Source organism: Rhodnius prolixus, unplaced genomic scaffold (genome assembly GCF_049639745.1).
Source record: "Rhodnius prolixus isolate KJV_2025 unplaced genomic scaffold, Rpr scaffold_6, whole genome shotgun sequence".
Taxonomy (NCBI): Eukaryota; Metazoa; Arthropoda; class Insecta; order Hemiptera; family Reduviidae; genus Rhodnius; species Rhodnius prolixus.
In genome coordinates, this window is record NW_027411634.1 from 6,588,220 (window position 1) to 6,615,160 (window position 26,941).

At 31.3% G+C, this 26,941-nt stretch overlaps 5 protein-coding genes across 9 annotated transcripts in view; 4 read left to right on the forward strand and 1 right to left on the reverse strand.

The window, feature by feature from the left end:
- Positions 1-141: 141 nt before the first annotated feature.
- Positions 142-1,555, forward strand: Roe1 (grpE protein homolog, mitochondrial Roe1). The gene is made up of 6 exons (XM_074141269.1): positions 142-324; positions 403-601; positions 675-788; positions 886-1,005; positions 1,084-1,167; positions 1,240-1,555. Exons 1-6 carry the CDS (start codon positions 245-247, stop codon positions 1,345-1,347), a joined length of 705 nt encoding a protein of 234 aa, XP_073997370.1. The 5' UTR covers positions 142-244; the 3' UTR covers positions 1,348-1,555.
- A 1,201-nt stretch (positions 1,556-2,756) lies between these two features.
- On the forward strand, positions 2,757-6,943 carry Slbp (Stem-loop binding protein; the record flags this gene model as incomplete). The annotated part of the gene is made up of 5 exons (XM_074140199.1): positions 2,757-2,925; positions 4,646-4,841; positions 4,992-5,283; positions 5,776-6,001; positions 6,805-6,943. Coding segments are annotated over exons 2-5 (840 nt in total), but the record flags the coding sequence as incomplete, so codon positions are not given.
- A 675-nt stretch (positions 6,944-7,618) lies between these two features.
- On the forward strand, positions 7,619-17,253 carry Pglym78 (phosphoglyceromutase 78). 2 transcript variants are annotated; one of them, XM_074141257.1, is made up of 7 exons: positions 7,619-8,740; positions 8,883-9,034; positions 9,982-10,166; positions 14,694-14,801; positions 14,883-15,115; positions 16,649-16,916; positions 16,990-17,253. In XM_074141257.1, exons 1-7 carry the CDS (start codon positions 7,634-7,636, stop codon positions 17,154-17,156), a joined length of 2,220 nt encoding a protein of 739 aa, XP_073997358.1. In that variant the 5' UTR covers positions 7,619-7,633; the 3' UTR covers positions 17,157-17,253. The 2 variants fall into 2 exon arrangements, with proteins under 2 accessions (XP_073997358.1, XP_073997359.1); XM_074141258.1 differs by lacking the exons at positions 7,619-8,740; positions 8,883-9,034; positions 9,982-10,166 and adding an exon at positions 13,748-13,796.
- On the reverse strand, positions 10,785-14,495 carry LOC141460853 (uncharacterized). The gene is made up of 4 exons (XM_074141264.1): positions 14,182-14,495; positions 13,911-14,076; positions 12,167-12,304; positions 10,785-11,656 (listed from the first exon to the last, which is right to left on the reverse strand). Exons 1-4 carry the CDS (start codon positions 14,289-14,291, stop codon positions 11,141-11,143), a joined length of 930 nt encoding a protein of 309 aa, XP_073997365.1. The 5' UTR covers positions 14,292-14,495; the 3' UTR covers positions 10,785-11,140.
- An 84-nt stretch (positions 17,254-17,337) lies between the features above and the next one.
- Positions 17,338-26,941, forward strand: part of Pli (E3 ubiquitin-protein ligase pellino) — a 126,033-nt gene continuing 116,429 nt past the window's right edge. Inside the window, exon 1 of one of the 4 annotated variants that reach the window (XM_074141259.1) lies at positions 17,338-17,480. In XM_074141259.1, coding sequence (XP_073997360.1) covers positions 17,461-17,480 — 20 coding nt within the window. In that variant the 5' untranslated portion in view covers positions 17,338-17,460. Of the gene's footprint in view, positions 17,481-19,365; positions 19,635-26,941 lie in introns of those variants that run through there. The other 3 variants (XM_074141261.1, XM_074141260.1, XM_074141262.1) reach the window with 3 other exon arrangements.

The window sequence follows — 26,941 nt, forward strand, 5'->3', positions numbered from 1 at the left end:
ATTTTATAAATAAAATTTTATTTATACATATTACAAAATCCTTATTATAAAAAATATAATATTATTAATAGTTAGAAAAAATTATAAAATTGACGGAACTATTTCTTTCAATAGTAAGTATTTGCTAGAATCCTAAAATGAAACCTTCAACATTGTTATCATGTATGTGAATGAGGTAAGTGTGGTACGCTTATGCCAGGTTTCATAATATTCTTACACATCTGTTTTTTCTAAGTTTATTGAAATGTCTTCACTATCAACTTGTTTGTGGCTTGGACGATTTGCTCTAGAATCCAAGGCATCATTTACGAAAGCGTTTACGAGGTAGTTAAGCGTAAAATAAAGACAGGGAATAAACAATTATGTGAACGACTTATAAAATTACAAACTTTTTTTTTTCAGCAAATCACAAAATTATAGAGCTCTCACTAATTTATACAGTAACAAATACTCTACGATTTCAGAAGATAAAAAACCAGAAACAAAACTTACAGAGGAGGAAAGTGAAAAAGAAGGTAAAAATAAACTTGATCCTGTAAAACAATTAGAAGAGTTAAACAATTTGTTCTGCGAAGCAACTAAACAGAGGGATGAATTAAATGTGAGTAACAAAATAATTGATTATTTAATTTATTTTTCGAATGATTGTATTTGTTCTGCTATTCTTTCGATAGGATAAGTATAAACGCGCGTTAGCAGATAGCGATAATATGAGAAAGAGGCTAATGAAACAAATTGAGGAAGCTAAGATTTACGGAATTCAGAGTTTTTGCAAGGATCTCTTAGAAGTATGTTATGTAAATAGATGCATTCTTACATATTATAGTAAATTTCAACAACTTTTTATAAATTATAACTCGATCTAATTTAATTTTATACCTTAAGGTTGCTGATGTTTTGGGAAAAGCTACTGAATGTGTTCCAAAAGAAGAAGTTAAGGACAGTAATCCTCATCTGAAGAATTTATTTGAAGGGTTAACAATGACTGAGTCAGAATTGCATAAGGTGCATATTTTAAATTAATGTTCCTTTTTTGCTACTCATAATCTGACACATAATTATGATTGTTATTGTTATTAAAAGGTTTTTAAAAGGCACGGTCTAGTCCAGTTGAATCCTTTAAATGAAAAATTCGATCCTAATATGCATGAAGCATTGTTTCAACAAGTGAGTACTATACAAACGTAGTAGTGCTGTGATAAATATATGGATAACTAATTGCACAAATAATTATTGCAGGAAGTGGAAGGCAAAGCACCTGGAACTGTCGTTGTAGTTTCAAAAATTGGTTATAAGCTTCACGATCGAGTCGTACGGCCTGCTCTTGTTGGAGTCGCTAAAGGATAATTACTAATTAATTTGCTGGGAAACTATTTTATTTGCATATCAATTGAGAACTGATACATTAAAGAAACGGAAAAAAAGAAATATTATAAACAAAAAAGGGGGGAAACCTAATTTTATTTGTACATTTTCCTCAGTTGAATCCTTTATATTTTTTTGTATATTTTTAGTTGTATTCATTTGTAGAATTAATTAAATTGGATAAAATATCTTTACTGTTAATTGTAAGAAAACATTTACTAACCACTTAATCATTTATTTGTACTTTCCCTTATTTCGTTAAAAAAAAAAAAAAAAGGATATATCCGTTTTAAGGCCTAAGATAAACTGGTTTGTTAAAAAAATTAGTGTAATTTAAGGATCTATCTCTTGTTTAACATTATTGATGTTCAAATGTGTAGCTGAAATTTCAACTTTGAAGTGTTTGGCGTGACTCCATGTTTGAATTTTCTGGTGAGTTTTTCAGGTTTCTGCGAATATCACAAATATTTTCCCAGCTAATGTAAACTTGTAATATTTATACTAAAGAACATATAACTTTTGATTGAAAGTTTTTGTTAAAAGAGATTGAACGCACGATTATTTGAAACGGTTATAACGATCTCGTTGTTTAAAAGAAATTATGGAGTAATTTAAAAAAAACACGTCGCAATGAAAGATTACTATCGTAAAAACTTAAGTGGTAGGTACTTCACTTAAAAGAAATGTGTTGGCGCTAATATCCTTTATTGGATCCTGGCCTCCTCCAAGAACTTGATGCTCCTAGCTGTAGCGTTCCTTTTGGGGATACCTAAATACCTGACTTATTTTTCTTACTAACAAGCCATCTTAAATACGGACGACGACTCATTCCAAACAATTTTTCTGTTATTTGTAGAATTTTTTGGTATATAACATTGCTATTCTGCCAATGCACACATGCCCTTCCAACCGTGGAAGTCGCAGTTTAAAGATGGTACACACCCGATTCGTTGCATGGATTGATTTATTGATAGACTTTTTCCCACTTTCATTACAACTGAAACGGACCAGATATTCTCGTAATATTTTTCTCTTGAGAACTTAGATCTTTTGAAGTAGTCCAAGTCTAGTAGCAGGAATATGTCTAATAGCCGAAATGATTGATATTTCGGAAATTCACTTAAACTTTAAACCATGGAAATATAGTGTAACAGCTTTCAAAGAATACTCTGCAATCTTCAAATTTGAATTTAAAAATTAGTTTAGTGTTAGGCTTGCTAATACATCTTTTGATCTCTGGTATATCTAATTTTTAAAAAATTTAATATTTTAAACAGTAATATCAGTCTTAGCTCAATCAGAGGTAGTTGAATATAATGTATATGTTAATGTTTTTGAACAAAATTAAGATCAGCAAGCTGATATTTAGTCACCAGCGTTCCCGCCAGTTTTTAGGAGCATGGCATTAGTCTGCAATGTTTGTGCTTTTTAGTGTATTCTTGAACTAATGTTACAAAAGTTAGTTTGGTAAAAAGTTTATCGATTGATGTTTCCATGAATTTTGTGTAAGTCTGAAGTAAGAACTAAGTGTAACCAGAAATCTTCAAAGGCAACGTCTTGGTAATCAATATTTATTAATTATTTATTTATATAAAACTTGTTAAACAAGTTGGAAATACTTGAACTAAGGTACTAGTTCTAAGGAAAAGAAGCGTGTTTTAATTCCTTTTTTTTTTTCAGTTACTTATTATTGAGTTGATTTAGTGATAGATTTAAAAATTTTGCTTGCCATGCGTTGTTAATTGCAAGTGGTAACTTTTCTACAAAACTTTTTACCTAACATCTAATTAACTGTATTTGTTGAGGTGTTCATCTTCCTATTCGCCACTGAGATTCTTATTTTGATAGTACGAGTATATGCAGCTTTTTTGTTATCTCAACTTTTGTCACTACTGGTTTCAATGTATTCCTAGATCTTCATTTTTTTTTTATTGCATAATTTATTGTCAGGTAGATGTACTCTGTTAGACTCTTAGTATGTTCATTCGCTTGGCTGCCACAAACCTTAAGAAGTGAGCAAGTATTCGTACTCTAATGTCGTAATTATTTGTATTATAAGATCTGTTCAGATGGTTGCAATGATTTAACAGGCCAGGAAGAGGTGTTTTTCTGCAATGACCCTATTATTATTGCCATTATTATTATTATTATTATTGTTAGTGCCACAAAAAGCAAGGAACTTAAAACTCTTATCTCACTCTTGAGTTAGTCTTTTGACATACTATCTTTCCGTTTAAGCTACTATTAGTTGCTTAAGAATTAAGGATTAGAGAGCTGAATATGGTATCCCGGTGCCTCTTATGAGTTGATGGGTGGGTGGGGAACAAAGGGTATTTTGGATTGCCTGCGTTCCTTCCACCTAATGGAGGGACCCCTCTTTTTCACAATCTAATCTAATACTTTTTTCCCAAAACAAGTTTTCTGCCCATTACTTTGATGGTCTGAATTAATTTCCTGTATTATTTTATCTAACCTCTACCCTATTCTAGTTTTTCGATGGCGGGGATCTTAAAAATTTATCCTGTAAGATACTTGATTGATAATTTTCTAGAACGTTGCTTAGGAAACAGATGAAGAATGAAGTGTCGTTAACGTATAGGCATATCTGCTGTCAAAAATATTAAGCATTTTATCACATTTTACATTGATGTATTTATTTATAATTACTCCTCCCTTTCCTTAATTGGACAGCAAACAATGCAGTCTTGATCCCTGAAAAACCGTATTATTCTGTTAGTTGATTCGATTTAGTTGAAGGATCTATTTCGCTAGAGAAATGATCTAAAATTGCCAGTGGAGTTGTAAATAATAGCTTTATTATATGTCGACGAGACAACTGTTCTACGGTTTTTTATCTGTTATCTTTTTCCAATACAATTTATCTTCAAGGCTTAGTCACAAGATTAATTCTTGAGAACACTTAGGTTACTTTTCGTTTTTCTTTAAAAAGATTGCTGGACTCTGTGATCAAAAACAATGCATTAGGTTCCAGTAGGAATAGTAGGCCCCAGATGTCTAGTATAAAATACTCGTTACACAGAAATGAATTTTTCATTCTTTTTTGTATTTCCTTTCATTAAGATGCATAAATTATGTTTTATGCAATCATATGTTCTTAGGAGCTATCCATGTTCCTTAATGTTGAATTTATAGTTTTGGAAATGTAGAAACAGTATTGTATGAGTTTCAGCCTTATCCCGGCTTTTAATTTTGTACTTGTGCGTTAAGCTTGCATAAAAAAAGTAATACTGATCATTACTTCTTATCATTTCAACTACAGGAATTTTAAAAAAATGACAACTGCAGAGAATCAAAGTGAAGACAGGTTGTGGGATTCAAGTGTTTTATCGAATAAAAGTTGGATAGAGATAATGGAAGAAGAGGAAAGAGAACAGGAAGCTCGCAACAAGGGCGTAAGTCCTCTTCGACGAACTTTACTCAGCGAACAAAATTCAAAAATCCGACTTTGCAATGGGGTAGGTATTACTTATTGTTCTTTAAAAATTAATGAAAGCAAGAAACAAATAATGTTTAAATATATTCCTCTTAACAGTAACTATTATTGATTAATTGTACTTTCTTATTGCAGTGCTTAGAACTTTGTTTTACACTTTACATTTTTGCAGGTTAACGTAAAAACTGAAATAAAAATTGAACCAGAAGAAGATGAAGTAGCACAAGATTTAGGGTTAGGGGCTCCAGCGGATCAAAGTAAATTGCCTACTGTTGATGGGCTTCCGACATTTGGTAAAAGTTTGCCTTCAAATTGTCTACCAAAAACACCATTAAAGAAAGAACCTACTGAAGTATTTCAGGAAGATATAAGTTTAACTGGACACTTAGATGGATTTAAATTAGTTAGCCCATGTAAGGTTGATGAGAAACCTCAGAATGATAATTATACATTTAAAACGGCAAGTAAAAGTTAAAATATATTACTAGATTATAGATTGTCGGCAATGACCAGAAAAAATTGTTTGAATACCAAATTACGTTATAACAAAGTATATAGAATACGTTTCAATAATAAAACATGAAAATATTTTTAAAAAGTAATCTCTAAATACCATAATATATAGCAATAAAACGTGCTGAACTTTATATGCCACTCGCATCTTTGTCCTGATATGCATTTTTGCTTAATAACCATCTAACCAAGTCTCTGCTCTAGTCTGGAACCATGAGAATGGCTGCATACTAGGCTGCTCCAATAATTTCTCCCACAAATTACCAACTCTTACCTCAAAGCTATTAAAACGCCATTTATTACTAGGAGTAAGTATGAGTGTATGGGAGTATAAATATGAGTTGTTGTGTTGTAGTCCCGCAGATCAAGATTACCATGATCCCGTAATTGGATTATCATTAAGTACTTGTCACATCTTTGGTGTATTTTTCTCCTACAGCCAGAAAAATGTACTCCAAACCGGCTGAAAATTCATTCAAGTTCCGAAGGTGACGTTAAGCAGATGGGATCAATAAAAAGAAAATTACCAGGTGTAAAAACTGATGATGCTGCGTTAATGCCAAGCCCTAACAAGATCTCGAAGACATCAACAGTTTCTACGCCGCCGCCAAGTGCTGATGCTGTTACACGTAAAAGATTGAGAGACCATCTAACTCCAACACCCAAAAGGTTTTTTTTAAAGACTAATGTTTTTTACTAGATGATCCTAACACTGTAAGCATGTTTCTCACACCAATCCACACATGATTGCTTGTGACCGTCAGAATTCGTCCGTTACTTTAAAAAAAAAAAAAATTGACCTCCAAAATGGCATTTATTAAAGTATGATCTCATAAGATCAGAATGTTTAGAATTTAGTTGGCAGAAAGAAATTTTAATCTTATAAAAGCTGAATCAACCCAAAATAATGTTTTTTTTCTTTCAATGCCCTTTCGTAAAAACAGAAGTAGATCTTGACTAACTTAAAAAGTTAAGTAATTGCCTTTTTTTCAGGCGGAGCTAAACGCCCTATTATAATATAAATTAGGTAATGTTAACGGGGTCGAAATACATTCTATAACATTTTTTCTCACAAATAAAAAGTAGCTACTTGCGGGATTTGAACTGGAGATCTCCCATTTACGTATCCACGTTTCATAACCTCTACACCGACGAAGGCAACCGATGCTTATAAATGATCTGGAATAATCACAATGCTTTGCGATTAACTTAGTTAAAAATGTCTCCCCTCTTTCCCAGATGAGTAGTCATTGGTGGGAGTCCATTTTACAGTTATATCTCTCCTGATCCCTTTTATAAACCATTTAACATGAAGGCATCCACAAGTACTTCCCAAAACATAATCCATACTTCAATAAGCATGCTTTGCCCGAACTTTCATTGTCCTAACTAAGTAGGAATTGCCATTTCGAATCATTTATCTCCAGTTTTACTAATCTAGCTTTACTAATATTTTTTACTTTACATTATAGGTCACCAACCAAGAAGAAAAGAGAACCAGAAACCGATCAAGATGTGATTGCTAGGCGACAAAAACAAATTGATTATGGCAAAAATACTATGGGTTATGAAAGATATAGGCAATTAGTTCCCAAGTATGTGACCATTCAACTTACTAATCATTACTCCTTTAGTGTAGGTTAAAAAGAAAAATAAATTCTGGCGAGGAATGTCCACGTGATATATTCTAAATTTTTAAAAACATTTAGCATCGCCAAAACATGAAGTTATTGGCGCCTCGAGCCTTTTTAGTGCTATGTTCTTCTGCATTATGACACTTGACATTCATGTATTTGCTGCAAACGCAAAATTTTTATTATACACATAATTTCTCACAATGTTTACATTTGAATTCATCATGTTATGATAACCAAACATTCGTTTTATTGTTAAGTTCGAATTTTCTCTTGTTTTTATAAAAAACTTTTAAAAAAATCATTACAGAAAAATAATTTATAGTAATTTATTATGGTATTCATAGAAACAAATGTGCAATATTGTTTATGTAATTTTATAATTTATATATTTTATTATTGTTTCAAGGGAATCAAGAACAAAAATGCACCCCAGAACACCACCATTAAATCTGAAATTTTCTCGACGGGCGTGGGATGGTTTGGTGAAAGTATGGCGCCAAAGATTACATTTTTGGGACCCGCCTTCAGAAGGCGGTGGAAACCCTGATTGGTTTGTAATTTTATTTTTAAAAGTGTTAATCACTTTTTTTTTACACTTCTTAGAAAACTAAGGAATACAATATATATATATTTTTTTTTGTTAATTGGTCAAGTAATTGTCTATATGGAACGTGACGACTACGATTATAGAGTCGATGACAATACGGAAGAAGTACATGTAGAAGATGATGTAACTGAAGATTTTAAAAAGTTGCACATAGCGCCAGGCAGTGAAACTATTCAATCAACTTCCTTGGAAGATAAGAGAAGTGCAAAAAAAAATATTCCCAAATTAATTAAAAAGCCAAATAAGAAACCTCAAAAACCTAAATTTTCTTCTGAAAAAGAAAGAATAAACTATTTCAAACAAAAATATGGCAAGCTTCAAAAACTTCCTCAAACTGACGAAGAAATTAGTTATTTTTTTGAAACATATGAACCTCTACTTCCGGACGTTCGCTATCGTAAAAAAATTAAGAAAACTTATCCAATTTTTCTAAAATATACTGAAGAGGGATATTGCTATCCACCTGAATCACCTGGACGTCGAACAGATGGAAAGTATACTGTTCTAGCTGTTCCCCAATATAAAAGAAAAAGAAAGATACCTGAATATAGCAGAATAGGGGAAGAGTCGCCTTTTGTTGATGAAGAATTTGATATTATTGGTAGAAAAGAGGACAAAGATGATGAACAAGTTTCGAAGTTTTTCGAAACAGGGCAAATTGAATTTGAAGGGGAACAAGAAGAAATAGAGAATTTATCTGAACAAGAAACTGCTTCGGTAAGTGTTGCTAGTGAAGAAGAGGAAGAAGAAATGCCCGTTCTTGATGAAAAAGATCCGTGGTTTTTGCAAAATTTAAAATTGAATATGATTGCATTGTATCGAAAGCAACCGGATAAGTTGAAGCATATGAGAATAGCTCTTGAAAATTATAAAACACTTGATTATAAAACAAAATTTCGAATTGAAGAAATACTTGAAGGTGAAGGTATTAGTCCTATTGAAGAGGATGACCATGATTATGATAGTTATGATGATAGCGATACGGGCCCATCAATAAATAAGACAATACCAAAATTAGAAGAACACGAAGAGTTACCAGGAGAACATGAACTGGAAGAAAATATTGTCCAAAAAATGAAGACTAAAATGAAAAAACGTAGTCCTTCAGAAAAACTGCATGCAGAAACTATTGACAAAGTTCTCTATTATAACCCTAGAACACTGGTAATTATTGTCTCTTCTTTTATTGTAATGAATATTAAAAGAATCTTACTCATAATCTACTTGGATCCAAATAAAAAACTTTTTTTTCTTCTTTTTTTTTATATTTAAAAAAAAATATTTTGTACATCTTATTTTGTTTCAGCCTGGAAATTCAAAGCGAAATGTCGGACTGCTCCAGCACAGACGGATCATTGCCAAATACCCCTGTGCAAGAGTGGAAGCGCCAGAAGAGTTCATTACCTGGTTTGAGCCCTTGCTTATTAAAGAAGGAGAATATGACATTGAAGAAATTCTGTAAGTTATTTATTAATGTTGTTGAGTTACAATTTACATATGGATGATTAATTTCTCTTATTACCTAAGAGTGTGCTTTCATTTTCTAAGTTGAGTCTCGTTCGTACAAACTAGGAGTGGGATTAAGATCTATGTTCATTTGCTTTTTGTGTCTCTTCTTGACGTTCAGGAATTTTGGCTTATAGAAAAACTAAGCCATCCATTCATTATAAACATTAGTGATAAACGCAAATACTTGGAATTTCGATGAATACGCTTTTATAAAAGAATAGAAACTATCACGAGTAGAGTATAGGAGACCTCCAAAACAGTATCGTCCAAGTAAAAAGTTACCGGTGTGATTGTTTTACGCACTGCCGCCATTGCTTTTGTGACTTTAACCCGGGAAATATTATTTTATTTAAAATTAAACCTAAGGCCATCAAAACACTTCTTGATCAATTTTTGGAAAAATGTGATAGATAAATTATTTATTTATTTTGTTTGCGTTTTTTTTGCACATTATCTATAATTAATTTTATAGATAAAGTAGGTTGATAGTAATTAGCATTTCCCAGACAACTTTAAATTTAAAGAACTGTTCGAGATAGTTAAAAAAGTCCACATCGTAAAACCACAATTTCCTTAAAATTAGGATTTCGATGCTCTTAATGTTAGTTGATTTTGTAAAGTTCACGGATCAGTAACTTGTTTTAAAGGGGTGCATTTAGGGTAAGTTTAAGATGAAACTACGCTGAGAACCCACTCTCGGTAATAAAAAATCAAATAAATTAGTAGGATCTTTATGCGAACGAAGATTAAAGAAAATTGTTGTAGCCATGATCGAGCTTTAACTATTTTTGCTGTTAAAATTATTTTTTTTAAATACCGCTTGTTACAAAAGTTTCAGCGAATTTCAATACCATTCATCGTCAGATGTTTTATGAACATATTTTTCTCCTTTTTAGCAACCCAAACCCCGAAACGGAAGTTGACTTCGTCGGATTCTGTCACGAAGGGCGAATCTGGAGAGAAATACCAAATAGAACAGATGCAGCCAGAAGAGACTTCAGAAGAATTCCTCTCCCAGGGGTGTACACCTCTCCCGGATTAGCCCGTTATATTTATTCAAATCCCACCATCCCATATACAAGTATATATTTTTTATATCTCTTTTTAAAATATTGACATCTCTCCAGAAAATGGAGAGGTGTTTGTTTACTTTTTTTAATTTATAATTTTTATTTAGTAATTCAACTTAGATTAGTTTTTCTATGATTTAGCGAAGTCTTGCAAATGTGCCTATATATCAGTTTCTCTTGTTAACCATATTAAGATAAAGGATTCTATTTACCATTGTGTTTACTTTTCTTTCTTTTTGTTCGATGAATATATATCTTATAGAAGAACTGATTGACCTAGTTAAAAGATTATGTTTCTTCCTTTTTTTTATACAAAAGTACAAATAATATTAGAACTGAAGTGTCTATTGATGTATACCTCCAAAAACTTAGTGGTTAAATTGCGTTGTAAATATATTAAAAAACCTTGCTACTAACAGACAATATTTAAAAAAAAAAACACTATTCTACTACCCTCTGTTTATATAAAATCTCTTGATAGATTTTTTATTCTAATTTATTCATATTTATGTTTTCTTTTTCTCCATTAAAATTAAATTAAATTCGTATATTAGTTATTAAAATTTTTGTTTTGCTCCTGATTTTGATTAATTTAATTTAAAATTGTTTAAATTAAACAAGACGTAGGATATTCTTCCAGATTACTTTTATTTTTTATATACAGTTCAATGTATATAACGAGTGCATTCTTTGTGCAATATCCAAGCCTTTATTCCTAAAGAATATTGCATAAAAATATTCTAATATAAAATTTATACAAATGGGGAAAAACAATATTAAGGTAATAGAAATTTCAAAAAACGTTTTTTAACTATGAACTATTTGTTATCATACATTTACAGTTTTTGTATGCATTTTTTTGTTTATATTTTTTTCACTACTTCTTGAGAAATTAAGTGAGAATCATGTAAAACTATAACTTAGTTAACAACAATTTTGTATATATAGTTTTCTTAAAACAAAACAAAAATCCGTTATTTCTCCTTTATTTTTTCTGTAATAATTGTATTATATTATCTAGTTTTTCACTTTGTTTTTGTTCGAATTCTTTCAAGGTTATCTGAAGATTATTTTGTACTCTTTCTTCCAACTGTTGTATTTTTTGATCAACATAATTTTTCAAATCATTTACATTGCTGTCTTCTTCTGGATTCCCATTTTCACTTTTAAGAACTGATGCATTACCATTATTTGCTACAATTGGTAATGTTATGTTTGATAGTAATGTTTTACTATTCCCTCCTAAAGCATTCCACTTTCTTAAATAACCATGCAAATTTCTTAAATCAACATTTTCGTTATTTCTCTGCCCCATTGAATTATTGTAGGTCATAATGAAAGCTTTAGCTTGTTCAGCATTTTCACTTAAGTGAATATTTGAACTACGCAACATTTGTTCCACTTTAGCATAATCAATCTTAGAATTACAAGATGATTCGTTACTGCGAGAAATAAAGAGGGTTATGCCATAGAGCCAGATGCAATCATCATTTGTACAGAACTGTTGAAACAAAAAAATTATTAAATTAATTAATGATTGAATAAAAACTAATTACGATGTACTCATTGAGACAGACTGAATAAGAAATATTTTCCACTAGCTTTTGGAACCTGTGTTATTTTTCATGGTATTTTAACTAAACAAACTCCAATCCAATTTCAACATTTGTCATGTTATTTTATTTACCCACCAAAAAAAAAAATGCTAGGATGGAGCGTACTCTGTTTTTTAGGGTGGGGATACAAGAAATTCAAAGAAAAAAAGGTCATTAGTCTGTTAAAAGATGTAATCTTGTTGGAAAAACTTGTTTCTGCAAAAAAAAGTATCAAAAATCTATACCTTGCGCCATTTTTTAAACTTCATCAATGACATATTCTGGCCTTCCAGAACTTGTCTTTAATTCTAAGATCGAGCTACCAATGTAAAAAGTTTTGAATATACGGTGGTTAAGAACTACTTCTTCGAAATTAGGCGTATTAATCCCCAAAAGTACTTTTAAAGAAGTAATACCTTTAAAGATACTTCTTCGGTTGCAAAAACATTTGCTTGAGCTATATAAATATTTTTCCCTGCTACGCATCCAATTTGATGTCCTTTTTCTGTGCAGACGTATTCACCATGTTTACCATATAATTCAATTATTCTCGCCTATGGAAAAAAAAAAAAAAAATTGTATAAAAGCGATATAATATTAAACTGAAGTACATAAACCAATATCAAAACATTTATCAATTTAACTACTATTTCGACTCCGCTAAAATGACGTAAACAGATTAACAATGTTGTCAAACAGTTAAAGATGAAAACGAAAAATAATGCTGGAGTATTCAATTTAGGGAAATTGTTGGAGCATATCACGGGCAGAAACAACAGAGTAATGTGGGACTTCCGCTGAAGATTTTTTTGGGGACTAGTTGAAGATCTTGTCAAGAATTGGCAGTCAATATAAGTATTTCTCGCCTGGTGCCAGAACATTGGGAATCAGAAGCAATGCGGCGGTTCTATGGACCCTAATAATTTATGTTGACGGCATTGCAATATTTCTCGTAAATGCAGCTACCAAAGAATACAGCTAATAGCAACATGGGTGGGAACCAAGTAGAGTTACAGACGAAATAATTTATAATTAATTACTAGTCTAAATTTACCAAAACTAATCCAACAAGGGCGTGCGGCTTTGATTGTAACGTTCCTAAAGGGCCTTTGAAGACCGACAAAGCACAGGCACCGCACGCTCTAGCTGTGGATAGTTTGTGTAGATTTTTTTCAGGAAGAAAAGGAAACGGTACTGTAAAAATTGTATCTTGTGGCTTAGATTTTGACTACTGTTTGAAGCAGAAAAAAATCATGCCTTCATACTAGACCAAGATGCTCCTTACCAAATTCACAGAACTAGAAAAGATACTTTTTATTTTGGGTGCCAACATAAAACCTTCGATTTTTAAGTTTTGTAGTGTAAGTAGGGTTAGAGATTCTAATGTAAAGTAAAGTAATCGGGGATTCGAACTGGGGATCTCTCACTTATAAAGCCACACACTTAACCACTAGACAAACACCCGTCTTGTGTAATAAGCTTTTAATTTAGAGTTTGTACGATTCACGATAGGAATATATAACCTTAGCGAAAGGATTAGTTATGAGGTTAACGTATTGGATTTCCATTGGAATCCCGGGTTCAAATCCAGCTGCTGGCTCTCAGAGTTTCTCTTCCTGGGAGCTTCTTCTGACAGCTCATTGTCTGGCAATAGTGTTGCTTGTAACGAGAGAACACTGGCTGAAAGCCGGCAGAGCACTGAAAATATATTGCTTCCTCTAAGTAAATAATTGTCTATTAAATTAAATCATTAAATAAAATCTAAGGACTAAGATCGGGAATCGAACCCAGTACCACAATACATAGCTTTACAGGTCTCGCCTCTAACTGTTCAGCTACCGTGGTGTCTGATTCCTTTTAGATTCGAACGAGTAAGAAAGGTTAAATTAAAATAAAGTGCAATAAAATCAATCGCAGTTAAAACGGGAACATATGGTTAAAATAATTCTATCAATATTTTGTTTATTATTATTTACGCTTAATTATTACTCATTAACTATTCAGTTAAATTTTAAAAAATGGGAGCTCTTTTAGCAAAGTTTAATGGTAATTGTCTAAGTTCACTGTCTCTTCTAGAAAAAAAAAACTTTCCCACTTAAAAGGAATGTAAAGCAAATTCTACAAAAAATTAATTAATTTATAATGAATTAAATTTATTACCTCAGAAATCACGGTAAGCTTAGCTATTTGAATTCTAGGATCCTCGATGTTTAATGTTAAAGTGCAGGTTTCGTTTTTATTTTGTCTAATCATTTGTAATGGTTTAAAATTTTCATCATTTTCCAACTGATTCAAATGTTCTATTTTTTCCACGTCTAACTGCATCCTTAAAAATGAACCCGCAATAATTAATACACATAATTTAAGTTAGCTCTCTTTTTCTTTTCTTTTTGAGAAAAAGAAAAGAATCCTAATAACGATCTTTACTCACCACTCTGAATCATTCACATTTTCAACTGATACGATTTCTTCAATTGTCACATTTTCTTCATTAACTGACCATGTTGACTTTACAGTAAATTTGCAGTAATCTTCGTTCATTATTCTTTGTTAGGAATTTCTCGATATTCTCAAAAAATGCAATAATCAATTCATTTGCTAAAGTCAAACGTTTTTAAAATAGAATACTATGTTGCAGACTGTATAACTGATGGTTTTCTTCATATTCATTACACTCATAATAACTATTTATGATAATCTACAGGCACGCTTTATTTAGAAGTCAGATATCAACTTCCAACTTTAGAATAACCTTAAAGGTTTATAACCTAAAGTCAACTCCTTTGTGCTTGTTTAGGCAATACATAACCTTTTAGTACCTCCTGGCATCTGGCAGGTTAGGCGATTAGATAAAACGTTCTTTCTTGTTAGGACCCCCTTATCAATTAATTGCCTAATAAGGGATTTAAAATTAATTTTGATCAGAGAAATTTATTTGATTAGTGATCAAAATGAATAAGAGGGTTGCTGTAATGGTTAGACATGGCGAAAGCATTTGGAATGAGAAAAATCTCTTTACAGGCTGGTATGACGCAGATTTAAACGATAAGGGTAAGTAAAAGTGCCGTAAATTTGTTGTAACCTTCTTTTTAGGTTCTTTTATTTATTAATATTTATTATTATTTAATTAAGGACTTGATGAAGCGCACAAAGCAGGAATGATTCTGTGCAGATTAGGATATAAATTTGATGTTGCTCACACTTCTATTCTCACAAGAGCAAATCGTACTTTGGATATTATTAAGGAAGGTTTAGCGCAGGATGATCTTCCTGTATGTAGAACTTGGAGACTAAATGAAAGGCACTATGGTGCTCTTACTGGTTTGAATAAGTCAGAGACTGCTGCAAAATATGGTGAAGAACAGGTAATATAAAATTGCTGACTAATTTTTAGACAATTATCTAAATGCACATTAAAAGAGAGATCTGTTGAGCTAATATTATTTTATTAAACTTAATCATCCATTCTACTTGTAACTTGTGTCACTAGTCGTGAGTAAATGTTTCTGTCCATTAATAGAGGCTGCCTTCACTTTGACAGCCTGCCCATTTTATTTTCTCTTGACCTTACTAATGGTGTATATATTCTATGACTAACTTTTTGAAGCCAACTCTTAAGGTGCCATCAGCACAGAGTGCTTTCTTTTTCTAAGTTACCGAACCATCTCAGTTGCTTCTTTTCCATTAACCTTTTTATTTCCTGCGTGTAAAGTTCTCTGATTGTTTCTTTCCTTATCTTGTTCTTTAATCTTTCCTACTAATCTGCGCAAAAATTTAATTCGGATAAGTTCGATAAATAGCTATGGCTCATAGACCTTTTTATTAATTTCTTTATTACCCACTAATATATTACAATACATCATCATTCGCTGTGAGTATTCTATTAGAAGTCCCATTTACATTTTTCTGTCCATCACGATAAGCAGCCCTTACTAAATTACACTCAGCTAGATCTTTTTTTTGTGTCGTACTAGATTATCTCCTTGTAACTGTGCTTTTATTTAAAATTCTTCTCTCCTCTCATTGTGAATATTCGGAGAACTTTTTTGGTGGTTGACACTAGTAAAAAAAACTCCTATACTTCATATAGAACAATGAAGTTAATAAATTTTCTCCCTCTAAGAAAGAGTGGTAGAACAAAAAAAAAGGAAGTCATATAGTGCTAATCTGGAATGTTGGGAAAATGAAGGGAAGTTCATTGCCGTCAAATTTTACATTTTTTTACCTTTAGGCTGACAGAAGATACGAGAAGAGCATTTTTCTTGCTTGATTAAAACTTATTTTAATTATCAAAACTGGTAAAAGTCTGGAATACATTAATAGCTACGCTAACTAGTGGCATCTTCATCTTGTAGGCTAGTTGAAGACAAGTACAAAGGGCATTATTACGCATCGCTTTTTTTACTTTTTCCACACGGAGCTGGCGGCTAATGGATCTTTAGGAACGGCGACTTCTGCAACACCTTTACCTCAGCAGGTTACCACAAAGACTCAGAGACTCATGATAGCTGCTTTGAAATATCCCCTCTTTAATCATATGTAAACTTTTAAATCCAGTACATGTTTGTATTATAAATCATTTTTTATAATTCAACGCTTAAATTTTCTATTGAAATTGAAGCGAAGCATAGCTAGGAGTTTTATAATCTGATGAGACTTGTACCTATGTACCTGTTTTCTTACTTATCTGATGTTGTGGCTGCGCCTCATGATCTTTAAATAACCTTAAGCAGTAACTGCTCCTTCATAATAAGTACTTTTGTAAATGTATTTGTGTTTACGCTTCGTAACCTTTTTCAATTTTGAGCAATTAACGGCTTATTTATTATGTATATATAACTTCGTAGATATCTATTATCTTTCAACTGTTTCGATAAACAGTTTTTTCCAAAACCCAGGTAAAAATGTGGCGACGCAGTTTCGACATTCCTCCACCACCTATGGAAGAAGATCATAAATATTATGACAGCATTGTTCATCATCCAGTTTTTGAAGTTGAAGGTCCAAGTAAAGAAGAATTCCCTATGTATGAATCTTTAAAGTTGACAATGGAGAGAACATTACCTTATTGGAATAACAACATAGTGCCAGATCTAAGAGCAGGAAAGAGAGTTCTTATCGTTGCTCATGGAAACTCTCTTAGAGGCATTATCAAGCATGTTGATCGTGAGTTCTTTTATTTTAATACAACTCCTTTTCTAAACTGGCTATTTGCATTAAAATTTATCATTCAATTTAGGTCTGACTGATGAAGCTATTATGGGAATCAACTTGCCCACGGGAATACCATTTTTGTATGAATTTGACAAGGATATGTGTCCCGTCACGTCGATGAAATTTTTAGGCAGTGAAGAAGATGTAAAGAAAGCTATGGCAAGTGTTGCAGCCCAAGGAAAAGCAAAATAAAAGCCATAAAATATATGTTTGTATTTCTATTAGAATAATATTAAATGGGGTATATATTTTCTTATTTTGTAGTGAAATGAATAAAGTTGCAATCATATTTGTTTTTTCTATAAAAAAAATCCCTCCTATATTGAAAGAAAAAAAAAAATAATCGAAAAAGGTAAAAATATTTATATTATGTTGACCAACCTGTTTAGTTATATTGTGAGTGACGTTGATACAGATTTTGGTTAGAAAATTTAATTTTGATTTTGTAATGCCGCACAATGGTTTTTCTAAATATTAATGAGATTCTTAAGTTATTATGCAAAGAGCGAGAATTCAGTAAGTATCTGAAGTATATTTATTAAAATTGATTAAGTAGTGATAATAGCGATAAGGTTAAGTAGGTAAATTTGAAAGCATATTTCTTATCCTTTAAATTTGTTTTTGGGAAAATATTTGAAAAAACAAATTACATCAGTAATTTAGTCCTAATGCTGAAAACATTTCAAAAGGCAGAAGAGATCAGTCACGAACTTATTTTGTGATAACTTTACTATGTATTGTGTATTGTCTGTGTTGCTTTATTAAACCACAGATGCTTAAGTTAAACGACGTGTGTTTATTATTAGTAATCATAAAATTTATTTATTTTTAATTTTTTGAAAATTGTGTACGTGATCACTCATCAAAAAATGCTCACAATGTTTTTCATTAAAATATCTGGAAACTTGATTTAGTTTTTGTTTTATTATGCTTTAGTTGATGTTGTTTGACAATTAGACATTCTTTTAATGCAGAAAAAAAGAATGATTGCATTTCTGATTGGTCAAAATGCAATGTCCATTAATGAAAAAGTATTGTATACTCATTAGTATTTTGTGTTGTACAAGTATTCAACCGTTTGCATGCTTTTATCATTTGTTTCGTGTGGTGAGTGTTGACAGTTTTATTAAGTACTATAGTTTAGGTCAATTTAGATGAATGTTACATTTAACAGCTTGTTACGGTTAAGATTAATTATTCATTGAGCGTATAGAAGTTATGTTATTACTTTTCACCAAACATTGTGCAATCAAACACCACAAGTAAGATGTGGCCGCTCATCATTATTTTGTAATCGTTATGAGGATTTCGTATTGAAGAACGGTAAGCTACTTGCAAAATACTATTTTAGATACGCCTTAATTCCCAGATGACAAAGAGATAATGCCTCATCATGCGTAAAGAAGATGATGCGAAAACAAATAGAAGCGGATTCAGTTTGTGTAGTGATTCTCCAAGAAAAAACAAAAAATTATATTTATCACAATGAATTTAATCTAAGATTTTTCCGGAGCTTTGTTAAAGAGATAAAAAACAGTAATCATGTTGCAACAAATTAATAGAACAAAAACAAAAAATAAGACTTTTCTGTTGAGTGCTTCCCTTTGAGTTTGAAGTTTGGACACAATAATTGATTAATAATAAATAGCTCACAATGTGGTAGACATGAACAATTAGGTAGACATGGATTTGTGGAGATGTTTGGATCTCCACGATGCAAGGAGTTCGGAATGTGGCGGTTGGAAAAAAGCATTTTTTTGCCCATTAGTATTCGGCGGCACCTTTGGTTTGGAGAATGGGCGATGAAAAAGTCCCAAAGAGGGACTTTACCTTCATATTCTTAATGAAGGAAAAAGAAGAAGTGATAGTAGGTAGAACCTTAGCAGGATAAATAGTATCAAGGAATTATGAAGTTAAAGTCCAGCACAGAATACATTACTCCAGCTTGTAAAAGTTGTTAATTCTGATCAATTGAGAATTTAAGAGTTTCGTTCTTTGCTTTATTTACATTAAGATTTTTATTTAAATTTTTCCTGATTGAAGCTGATTCGTCTGTCTGTAAAAAGGAGAGAGATATTTTTTTGGCTGTTGCAAAAAAAACCCTTTTTAAAAAATTGAATAATTTATAAATTTATTTATAAATATGTTCCATCATTTTCCGAAAAAAAATCTTCTCTGATTAATTTTTGTGATAGTAATTAACTAAAGATGAAATTATAAAAGAATTAATAAATTCTTGTTTTTATCTATATGCTTTTTCAAAGTTAAGTGCTTAGTCAAAAGATAGAGCAGTGTGTTAAAACCAAATGACGCATGCGCGATGAGCCTCTGCTAGTAATATTCCCCTCTTGGTGGTTTAATGTTGTGTTTCTGTTAATTGTTATTCTGATCTCAAACGTGCAGAATTGTGAGTGATTGGCAGTTGTGATCATAAAATTCATCGCATTTGGCGGTATTTTCTTGAATATAAGTGTGTGGTTTTTGTTTATTTTATTCTTTGCATAAATAAGTCTAAAAAGTTATGTTAGATGTGTCCGAAATGGAGAGATTATATTTTTTGATTTAAGAACACCAATACTAGTAGCAAACATCCACCTACTTATAGCAGGAGAATTTTAGTACAGTGTTTGCTGGTAACTTAGTCACCCTGATCAAAAACATGGTTATAAAGTAAGTAATGTAAAAATTAAAGCAAATTTCCATTATAGTGTTTAATTAAAATTTGCATTTTCAAAATAAATATTGAGAGATAACTTCACTCTTGAATTTTGAATACCAGAAAGGTTAAACTTCCTTAAAATCAAAAACTTCAATAGAAAAATCTGTTTTCCTTGAATTTCCCGTTTTTTTTTGTTTTTAATCCGAAAGTGGTTTGAAACCTAGAAGAATCACACCTGTTTAATTTTTCTATTGTTATTCTGAAATGAACTATTTACGTATACAGGATAAATGGTGTTCTTTAAGTTGTTTGAACAATTCTTGTTTGATGATTGTTATTTCAAGGAATCAAACTATTAGTTTTACATAGTATTCTAAAGTTTTGGGAGTTTAATTTCATATTGAACTAAAAATAAGTTTGAATAAGTATTGTTTATGGTTAAAAACATCGAAGGCCTTCACTAACAGGGAAGGTCATCACTACGTAACTGAAATTTAATTTAGTTTTTATTTTAATGATAGATTATGAAAGTCCGTGGCATAATTTTTTTAATAAGTAAGGAATAATAAAGTAAATAAGTACAGAATTTTAGTCATATACGAAACTAAATCAAATAAAATTAGTTGGTTATAGCGTTAAAAGTGTTCACTGTTTATCCCTTCTGATTGTTTTAAACTTAAACATAAAACTTTCTGTTACTGCTGTTTTGAAAATTGAGTCACAAGTGAGTTATATTTTTGCTATTTTTTTCCCATCCATCCTTCCACTGTCAGATTGTATTAAAAGTATGAAATTGTTTCCCTTCAACTAGATGGCATGTAGTTTCTTCTGTGGAACATTACTGCACGCTTTGCTAGTATTGCACAGTGTCCTGAGATGGAAAGTTTATATTAAAAAGTGTTATCTTAATCTCCTTTTAATTGATGATGTTCTTTTACATTGTTTACTCTTCCGTATTGTTTGTATCATTGAGCTTTGTGCACGTGAAGGATCATGAAAATATAGGAATGTTCAAGATAATGATATACCAACTTGCAATAGGTGATGTTCCTAATCTGAGAAAATATGAGATTATTATCATTGCTTTGTGAAAATAAGCCTTAATTATTCATAAGATGAAAACTCAACTTGATTGAACTCTTATTATTTATGTTTAAAAGTCAGTTCTCGTTATTAACTAAATTTAGCTAAGCATTCTTGTTGCTGACCCTGTTAAATTTGTTTTATAAGTTATATGAATGAACTCTTCTTTAAACATATTTCCAGAAGCTTTAAACTAAAATAAAGTGTTTTATTGTCATGATTACAATGAATAGCCATTTCATCTGCAATGCTAGAAAATTTCCTTAATTTTTATCAGTAAGGTTTGCTTCTGCACTCTTGTCCTCATCAGTTTCAGAAGATGTTTTTATTGGATGTTAATTTAAGATTTTTCCTCATCTAGTGACTTGGAGAAGATTTGAATGATTTTAACGAGTTACTTAAATGTAATATTGCAAATTGTTAAGACTTCTTTTTTCTTTTAAGAAATGATTCTTCAGATTGTTTATATCTCAAGCTATTGGCCTAGGATTATCTGAGGTGTAAAGTGTACTAGATATGTGTAACATATGAATTGTAGCTAAATTTATGTCTTCTTCTATTTTTAATTCTTTTTAAACTTTCTTTTAAATTTAAGAGCTTATTCTATCGTTATTATTATGAATGTTGGGGAGATCAGTTGGACTTTATATACCTATTTGAATGTGTTAAACATAGAAACACCCTTTTTCCTTTGTATTTTCAATGCGGTATCCTTGTCTAAGACTTAGTATTGCTTTTGACTGCCTTTAAAATTGTAAGTTCTCGCTTCTTTCTCTTTAATGTGAATTACAATCATAGACCTGTTTTTAGAGTAAATAGTTTAACTTCAATTAAACATTCGTCAGCTGATTCAATTTTAGTTTTATCCCAGAAATTTAGGTAAGCTCTCATTTTAAGATTTATTGTTTGCTTTCAAATTGTTTAGCTGTGATAAATTTATTTAAACAGGTCCCATAAAAGTTACAGTTCAGTTGAATGATAGTGAGTGATGTGATAAAAAACAAAAAATTAATAAAATTAAAAGACTGGTTTTAATTTACAAACATTGCAAATTCAATTGCACTGTACCTTAAACTATACAAGTTAAACAACGTGGTACTGTAGTGTAGCTAGTAATCTATTCGACAAAATAATAATTGCATAATACTTGATTTAAAGTGATTTTTCTTTTTCTTTTTGACTTGTGGAAAGTTAATTTTGCATATGAGAAAATCTAAATAATGATCTAATAAGCCGTATTTAGAGTTTTAACATTTATTCATAAATTTGAATTATTGATCACAATTACAATTAAATATATTGCAGTTGTACATGTAAGTGGTCATTAATTTGAAACCTTCCACCCTTGACCTAAAACCTTCTTCTATTTTGATCATCATTAATCATTGTAATGTTTCACCTTAACAGTTGTTTAGGATTTTGTTGCAGAAAATGGAGAAAATTATTATTGATCCTTCCTTTCTCTTTCATTCTCCTAAAACTCTGGACCATTACGAATATTCTTTATTATTGCATTCATTACTTTTTTTTTTGTTTATTTAAATTACTTTCACGGTTTCAATTTAAAAGGAACATTTTATTAGAAACTTTTGTTTGTGCGTAACGGTTATCTTACGCTCCTCCTCAGCACCTTTACATTTCACACTTTCCCTATCATAAAGAACTTCTATTATAAGTATGTAACTAACGTAACGTAAATACAATAGATTTGGCATTTTTATGCTATATTATATTCAATATTCTTAAGCGTTTAATTTTTTTTTAAAAAAAATTGCCATTTCTTTGTGAAAGATACCTGGAAATTTCATGAGACTAAAACTTGCATGTGCCCACAGATTTAGCTCTTAAACGGAAGTACTGATTCGTGCTGATTTTTTCTTTTTAGTTATTCCGTAATTGCATGTTTTGAATAAGAATAAACGAATTGATTCTCGAATTAGGTTTGACTGAATTGTGTTATCTGAAATTGTGAGTTACAATCTTTTCTTACTATTGTATTTTTCAGTGATTGTACTTTGCATTTGGTGCAGTTTGTTTGTTTTATATCCATCTTTAGGTATGTGTGATTATTGCACCCATCAAGTTTGTATAATGAGGGTTTTTTCTTCTAAAGTTTTGAAGCTGATAGCCTTTTTTCTAGTTCTGATGCATTTTGCTATTATGTTGTCCAGCTTTGGTTTTTCATTGGCATGACATATTTGCGAAATATGTATAAATTGCTTTACAGCTGTTTCTAAACACACACTCCATCATAAGTTCTTCAATGGTTCTTTGAGTTTCTATTGGTTTGAGAAAGATTGCTGCTTTAAATCTTTGTTGCTAACCCTATCTCAGTTTCATTTCTGGACTGAAAGAAGAATTGCCCCAAAAGCTGAAGATTATTTATTTTAATGCTACACCAAAGCTGGTATTTCTGCCATTTTGCTCCTTGTAAGGAAATAAACATGCCTTACGTACGAGGGGAAGAGTTGTGCAACTGAATGTACTATCTGCAGTCAACAAGTACTCATATTTACTAAATCGTTTCTATTCGCCAAAATCCTACTTACAAAACACTATTATTTCTTTTTTGTTACACTTTACGATTACAGCAAATAATATAGTTGAATATTATAATTTAATTAAAGCTGAGCTCAAATTTTGTAACCTAGCTAATTTAGTTTTTTTTTTTTTTTCGGCGCATCAAAACTAATTTAGTTAAATTTATGATACCTTTAACATAAATATTTTTCTTAATTAAGGGTATATAAAGTAAAGTAAAGTAATCGCCTATTTTTTCAGGCGGGGCTTAACGTCCAACTACCATTTACTAGGTGTCGTGGACGGAGGCGGCTAGCAAACGTACTTTACTATTTCTCATTTAACCATTAAATAAAATCCAAGGCCAAGACCGGGAATCGAACCCTGTACATATTAGCCTTGCAGGTCTCAAATTAAGGGTATATACGTACATAAAGCCATAGAATTTTTGTAAAATTGGTTTACATTTTATCGGAGAGATATATCTATATCTATTCTACTTTCTGATACATGGAGCCTTTGGGTTCGAATCCAGATGCATGATCTCTTTGATTTTCTCTTCTTGTAAGAATATTATACGCTGTTTGCTGGTTGTAGACTTGACACATTACACTAAAGAACGGTTGAATGCATGTTGAACAGCTTAATAACCTTTAATCATAATGAACTTGTCTTACTTAGTTACTGGGTAATTCGTTCATTCAAGGTTATTTTTTTTTAAAGAAAACTTTTACCAATAACCTATATCTTAGTAATAAGCATTGCGGTCAAGGGGTTTATGGTAGTTTTTACTTAATTAATACTATTACTTCATTATCATCCGATTAATTAACGTATTTATTGTGATGTTTTAGGAGTATTTAAAAATGAATTCGATGACCAAGGAAATTTTGGATGTTCTTAAATTCTTGGGACTGATTTTAGAGAGAGTTAGAGCTTTTTGTTTTCAGCATTTTCCTTTTTCCTATGGAAATTCTTTATAAAGGCGATTTTGGGTTGGGAATGAGAATCGCTCTTAAATAGTTTTTTGCTTTTTTTTCATACTGTTGGATGAAACTTGAATATGTTCTAAAAATTCTCCGTTTAATGTACCGGATGTATTAAGGTTATACCAGGTCACTAAATTAAGTAATGAGACGGATTTTTTAAAAAAAATTTATTCAAAAAGAATTGCAATTCTACATTGTCACCTTCAAAATAACTTCCTTCTGAAGCCATACAGCGCTGGAGACGTTTCTTCCACTCCTCATAGCAGTGCTCCAACTCCGATACTGGAATAGCCTTCAGCTGGTCGGAGGAATGTTTTCGACTGCCCCAAAATGAGTTCTCTTGAGGTGATTTTTCAACTTTGGGAAGAGAAAAAAGTCACAAGGACTCAAGTCAGGCGAATAAGGAGGCTGAGGAGTCACAGGAATGTTTTTACTGGCCAAAAACTCTGGTTTATTGAAATTGCTGTGTGACAAGGAGCATTATCGTGATGCAACACCCCACTAGTTCTTGATGTTTGGTCTCACACGAATGACCCTTTTTCGAAATTTTTCAAGAATTTCTCGGTAAAAGCGTTGATTGACCACGTTTGATCTTGAGGTAGAAACTCTTTGTGGACGATTCTGTGGATATCGAAAAAACAAATCAGCATGCATTTGATCTTCGACTTCGCCATCCATGAGTTTTTGGCCAGTAAAAACATTCCTGTGACTCCTCAGCCTCCTTATTCGCCTGACTTGAGTCCTTGTGACTTTTTTCTCTTCCCAAATTTGAAAAATCACCTCAAGGGAACTCATTTTGGGACAGTCGAAAACATTCAAACAGCTGTAACCGACCAGCTGAAGGCTATTCCAGTATCGGAGTTCGAGCACTGCTATGAAGAGTGGAAGAAACGTCTCCAGCGCTGTGTGGCTTCAGAAGGAAGTTATTTTGAAGGTGACAATATAGAATTGTCATACTTTTTTGGAATAATTTTTTTTTTTTAAATCAGTCTCATTACTTAATTTACAGACCTCGTATACTTTCTTATAAAGGATTTGTAGACTACTCGTATATTGAAGCCAGCTAACAAAAAATTGAATTCAAAAGATACTTTGAGAAGCTGAATGACACACCAGATTTTTGTTTATTGTCTCTCTCTCTCTCTCTCTCGAGTTTCTTTCTCTTTGTATCTTTCGCCCTCATAAGTAAATAAAATCAATTTAAATGAGTTATATATGATACATATTATTAGCCTTAACCAGCGATTGGTGTATAGTGAGGAGTAAACCATATTGAACCAGGTCAACTGAAAACTTTTACAACACGTGGATCTATTATGTAATGTGTAATCAAGGTTTATTTCTACTTTACTCTCTCTTTTATTACATTACTTTATTATTATTATTATCAACTTATCATATTTAGTGTAGATAATTGGTACTAAAGAAACTTTATAGTGATAAACAAAATATATTTCTTGGTTTTAATTTGAAGAATATTGATTTTTATCGGAAATACGGTTTTTAGTCGATTTAATGAAAAAGTTTAATCGATAATGGGCAGGAAGTCCTATTATTATTATTTAATTTTTAATTTAAGTCGCATCAAAATCTTAGCTGATTGCCGACCGGAGCTTTTTCTAGTGAACTGCCGTTAGTTTACTTTTATAGTTTACTCTCATTTCATCGGACATAGGTTATAAGATGTTCCTTGGCTGTTGAGCTAATAGACGTTCTCCTGTATTTATTAAAATAATTATTTATTTTACATTATTATTTATTTATTTTATCACTCTTATTTTAAGGTAAAACTTCTCGGTAAAATTAATTCTTTGAAACGGTTCACAGAGAGTTATAGACTCACTAGCAGCATCCTCATCTTACAAACACCAAGATTAAATTGAGCCTTAATTCATTTCTGAACCTAATTAGTTTTGAATTGGTGGAAGACCTTGATAATTTTGCCGGTTCAAAGATTGCGGTTAATGGATTTATATTTATTCATTAATTTATTTAGGCGCCCTATAAAATAAATTATTCAAGGATTACGTGCGGTATAGTGGAATAGTTATTGAGGGGGGATTTCCTGATTGTTTAGATGAATGTTGGTTGATAAGAGAGAATATCCATGTTTGCAAGATAATTCAACGTTATGAATTGTTATTACAATAACATATTTAGTAAAAATACATATGCATGTAATTCAACCTGCAATTATTGTTTATAATTTGCATTTAAAATTAATTGCAATGCGTCCTTTAGCAACAGTAACCAGAAAGTATGAACTATTGGAATTTTTAAAAATCTTAAGTGTTGAACTAAATTTATTTGGTGCATTTTTCGACCATTGTATACAATGTAGCCAGGTCTTCAAATCCACTAAAGAATTTTTTGTGGCTCCCTTACGTCCCAAACGTCTGTGAATTGTCCAGTATGGGAAATAAGTGTGCGATGATTTATATAACTTTTGTATGGGTTGGCAAAGATGCCAAAAACTCTGAAGAAGTGGTCTAGACTCTTCCCCTTTCTTAAGGAGGGGGGGATAAACCCTAAATATTCTTTCCTTCTTCTCAGGGATATCACTTTTTAGCTTCTGAAGTAAATATTCAATTTTTAACTCTACGTGAAACACAATTTGTAAAAATTATTTTTTCGGTTTCGGGTTTATCCCAAATCAAGTGGAAACTTAAGCTCAAGTTCTAGTAATAGGAGTCAAATGAATAGTAGAAATTACTTACTATTTTCCA

Bases quoted from the DNA above. Each gene is read 5' to 3' on its own strand.
- Roe1 (XM_074141269.1), top strand. From the start codon at position 245: ATGTCTTCACTATCAACTTGTTTGTGGCTTGGACGATTTGCTCTAGAA. The intron at 325-402 runs GTAGTTAAGCGT...TTTTTTTTTCAG, and splicing joins TTTACGAAAGCGTTTACGAG to CAAATCACAAAATTATAGAG. The intron at 789-885 runs GTATGTTATGTA...TTATACCTTAAG, and splicing joins TTTGCAAGGATCTCTTAGAA to GTTGCTGATGTTTTGGGAAA.
- Pglym78 (XM_074141257.1), top strand. From the start codon at position 7,634: ATGGAACGTGACGACTACGATTATAGAGTCGATGACAATACGGAAGAA. The intron at 14,802-14,882 runs GTAAGTAAAAGT...TATTTAATTAAG, and splicing joins CGCAGATTTAAACGATAAGG to GACTTGATGAAGCGCACAAA. The intron at 15,116-16,648 runs GTAATATAAAAT...TCCAAAACCCAG, and splicing joins CAAAATATGGTGAAGAACAG to GTAAAAATGTGGCGACGCAG.
- LOC141460853 (XM_074141264.1), bottom strand. From the start codon at position 14,291: ATGAACGAAGATTACTGCAAATTTACTGTAAAGTCAACATGGTCAGTT. The intron at 12,305-13,910 runs GTAATAAATTTA...TTTTTTCCATAG, and splicing joins AGCTTACCGTGATTTCTGAG to GCGAGAATAATTGAATTATA. The intron at 11,657-12,166 runs GTATTACTTCTT...TTGTTTCAACAG, and splicing joins CCGAAGAAGTATCTTTAAAG to TTCTGTACAAATGATGATTG.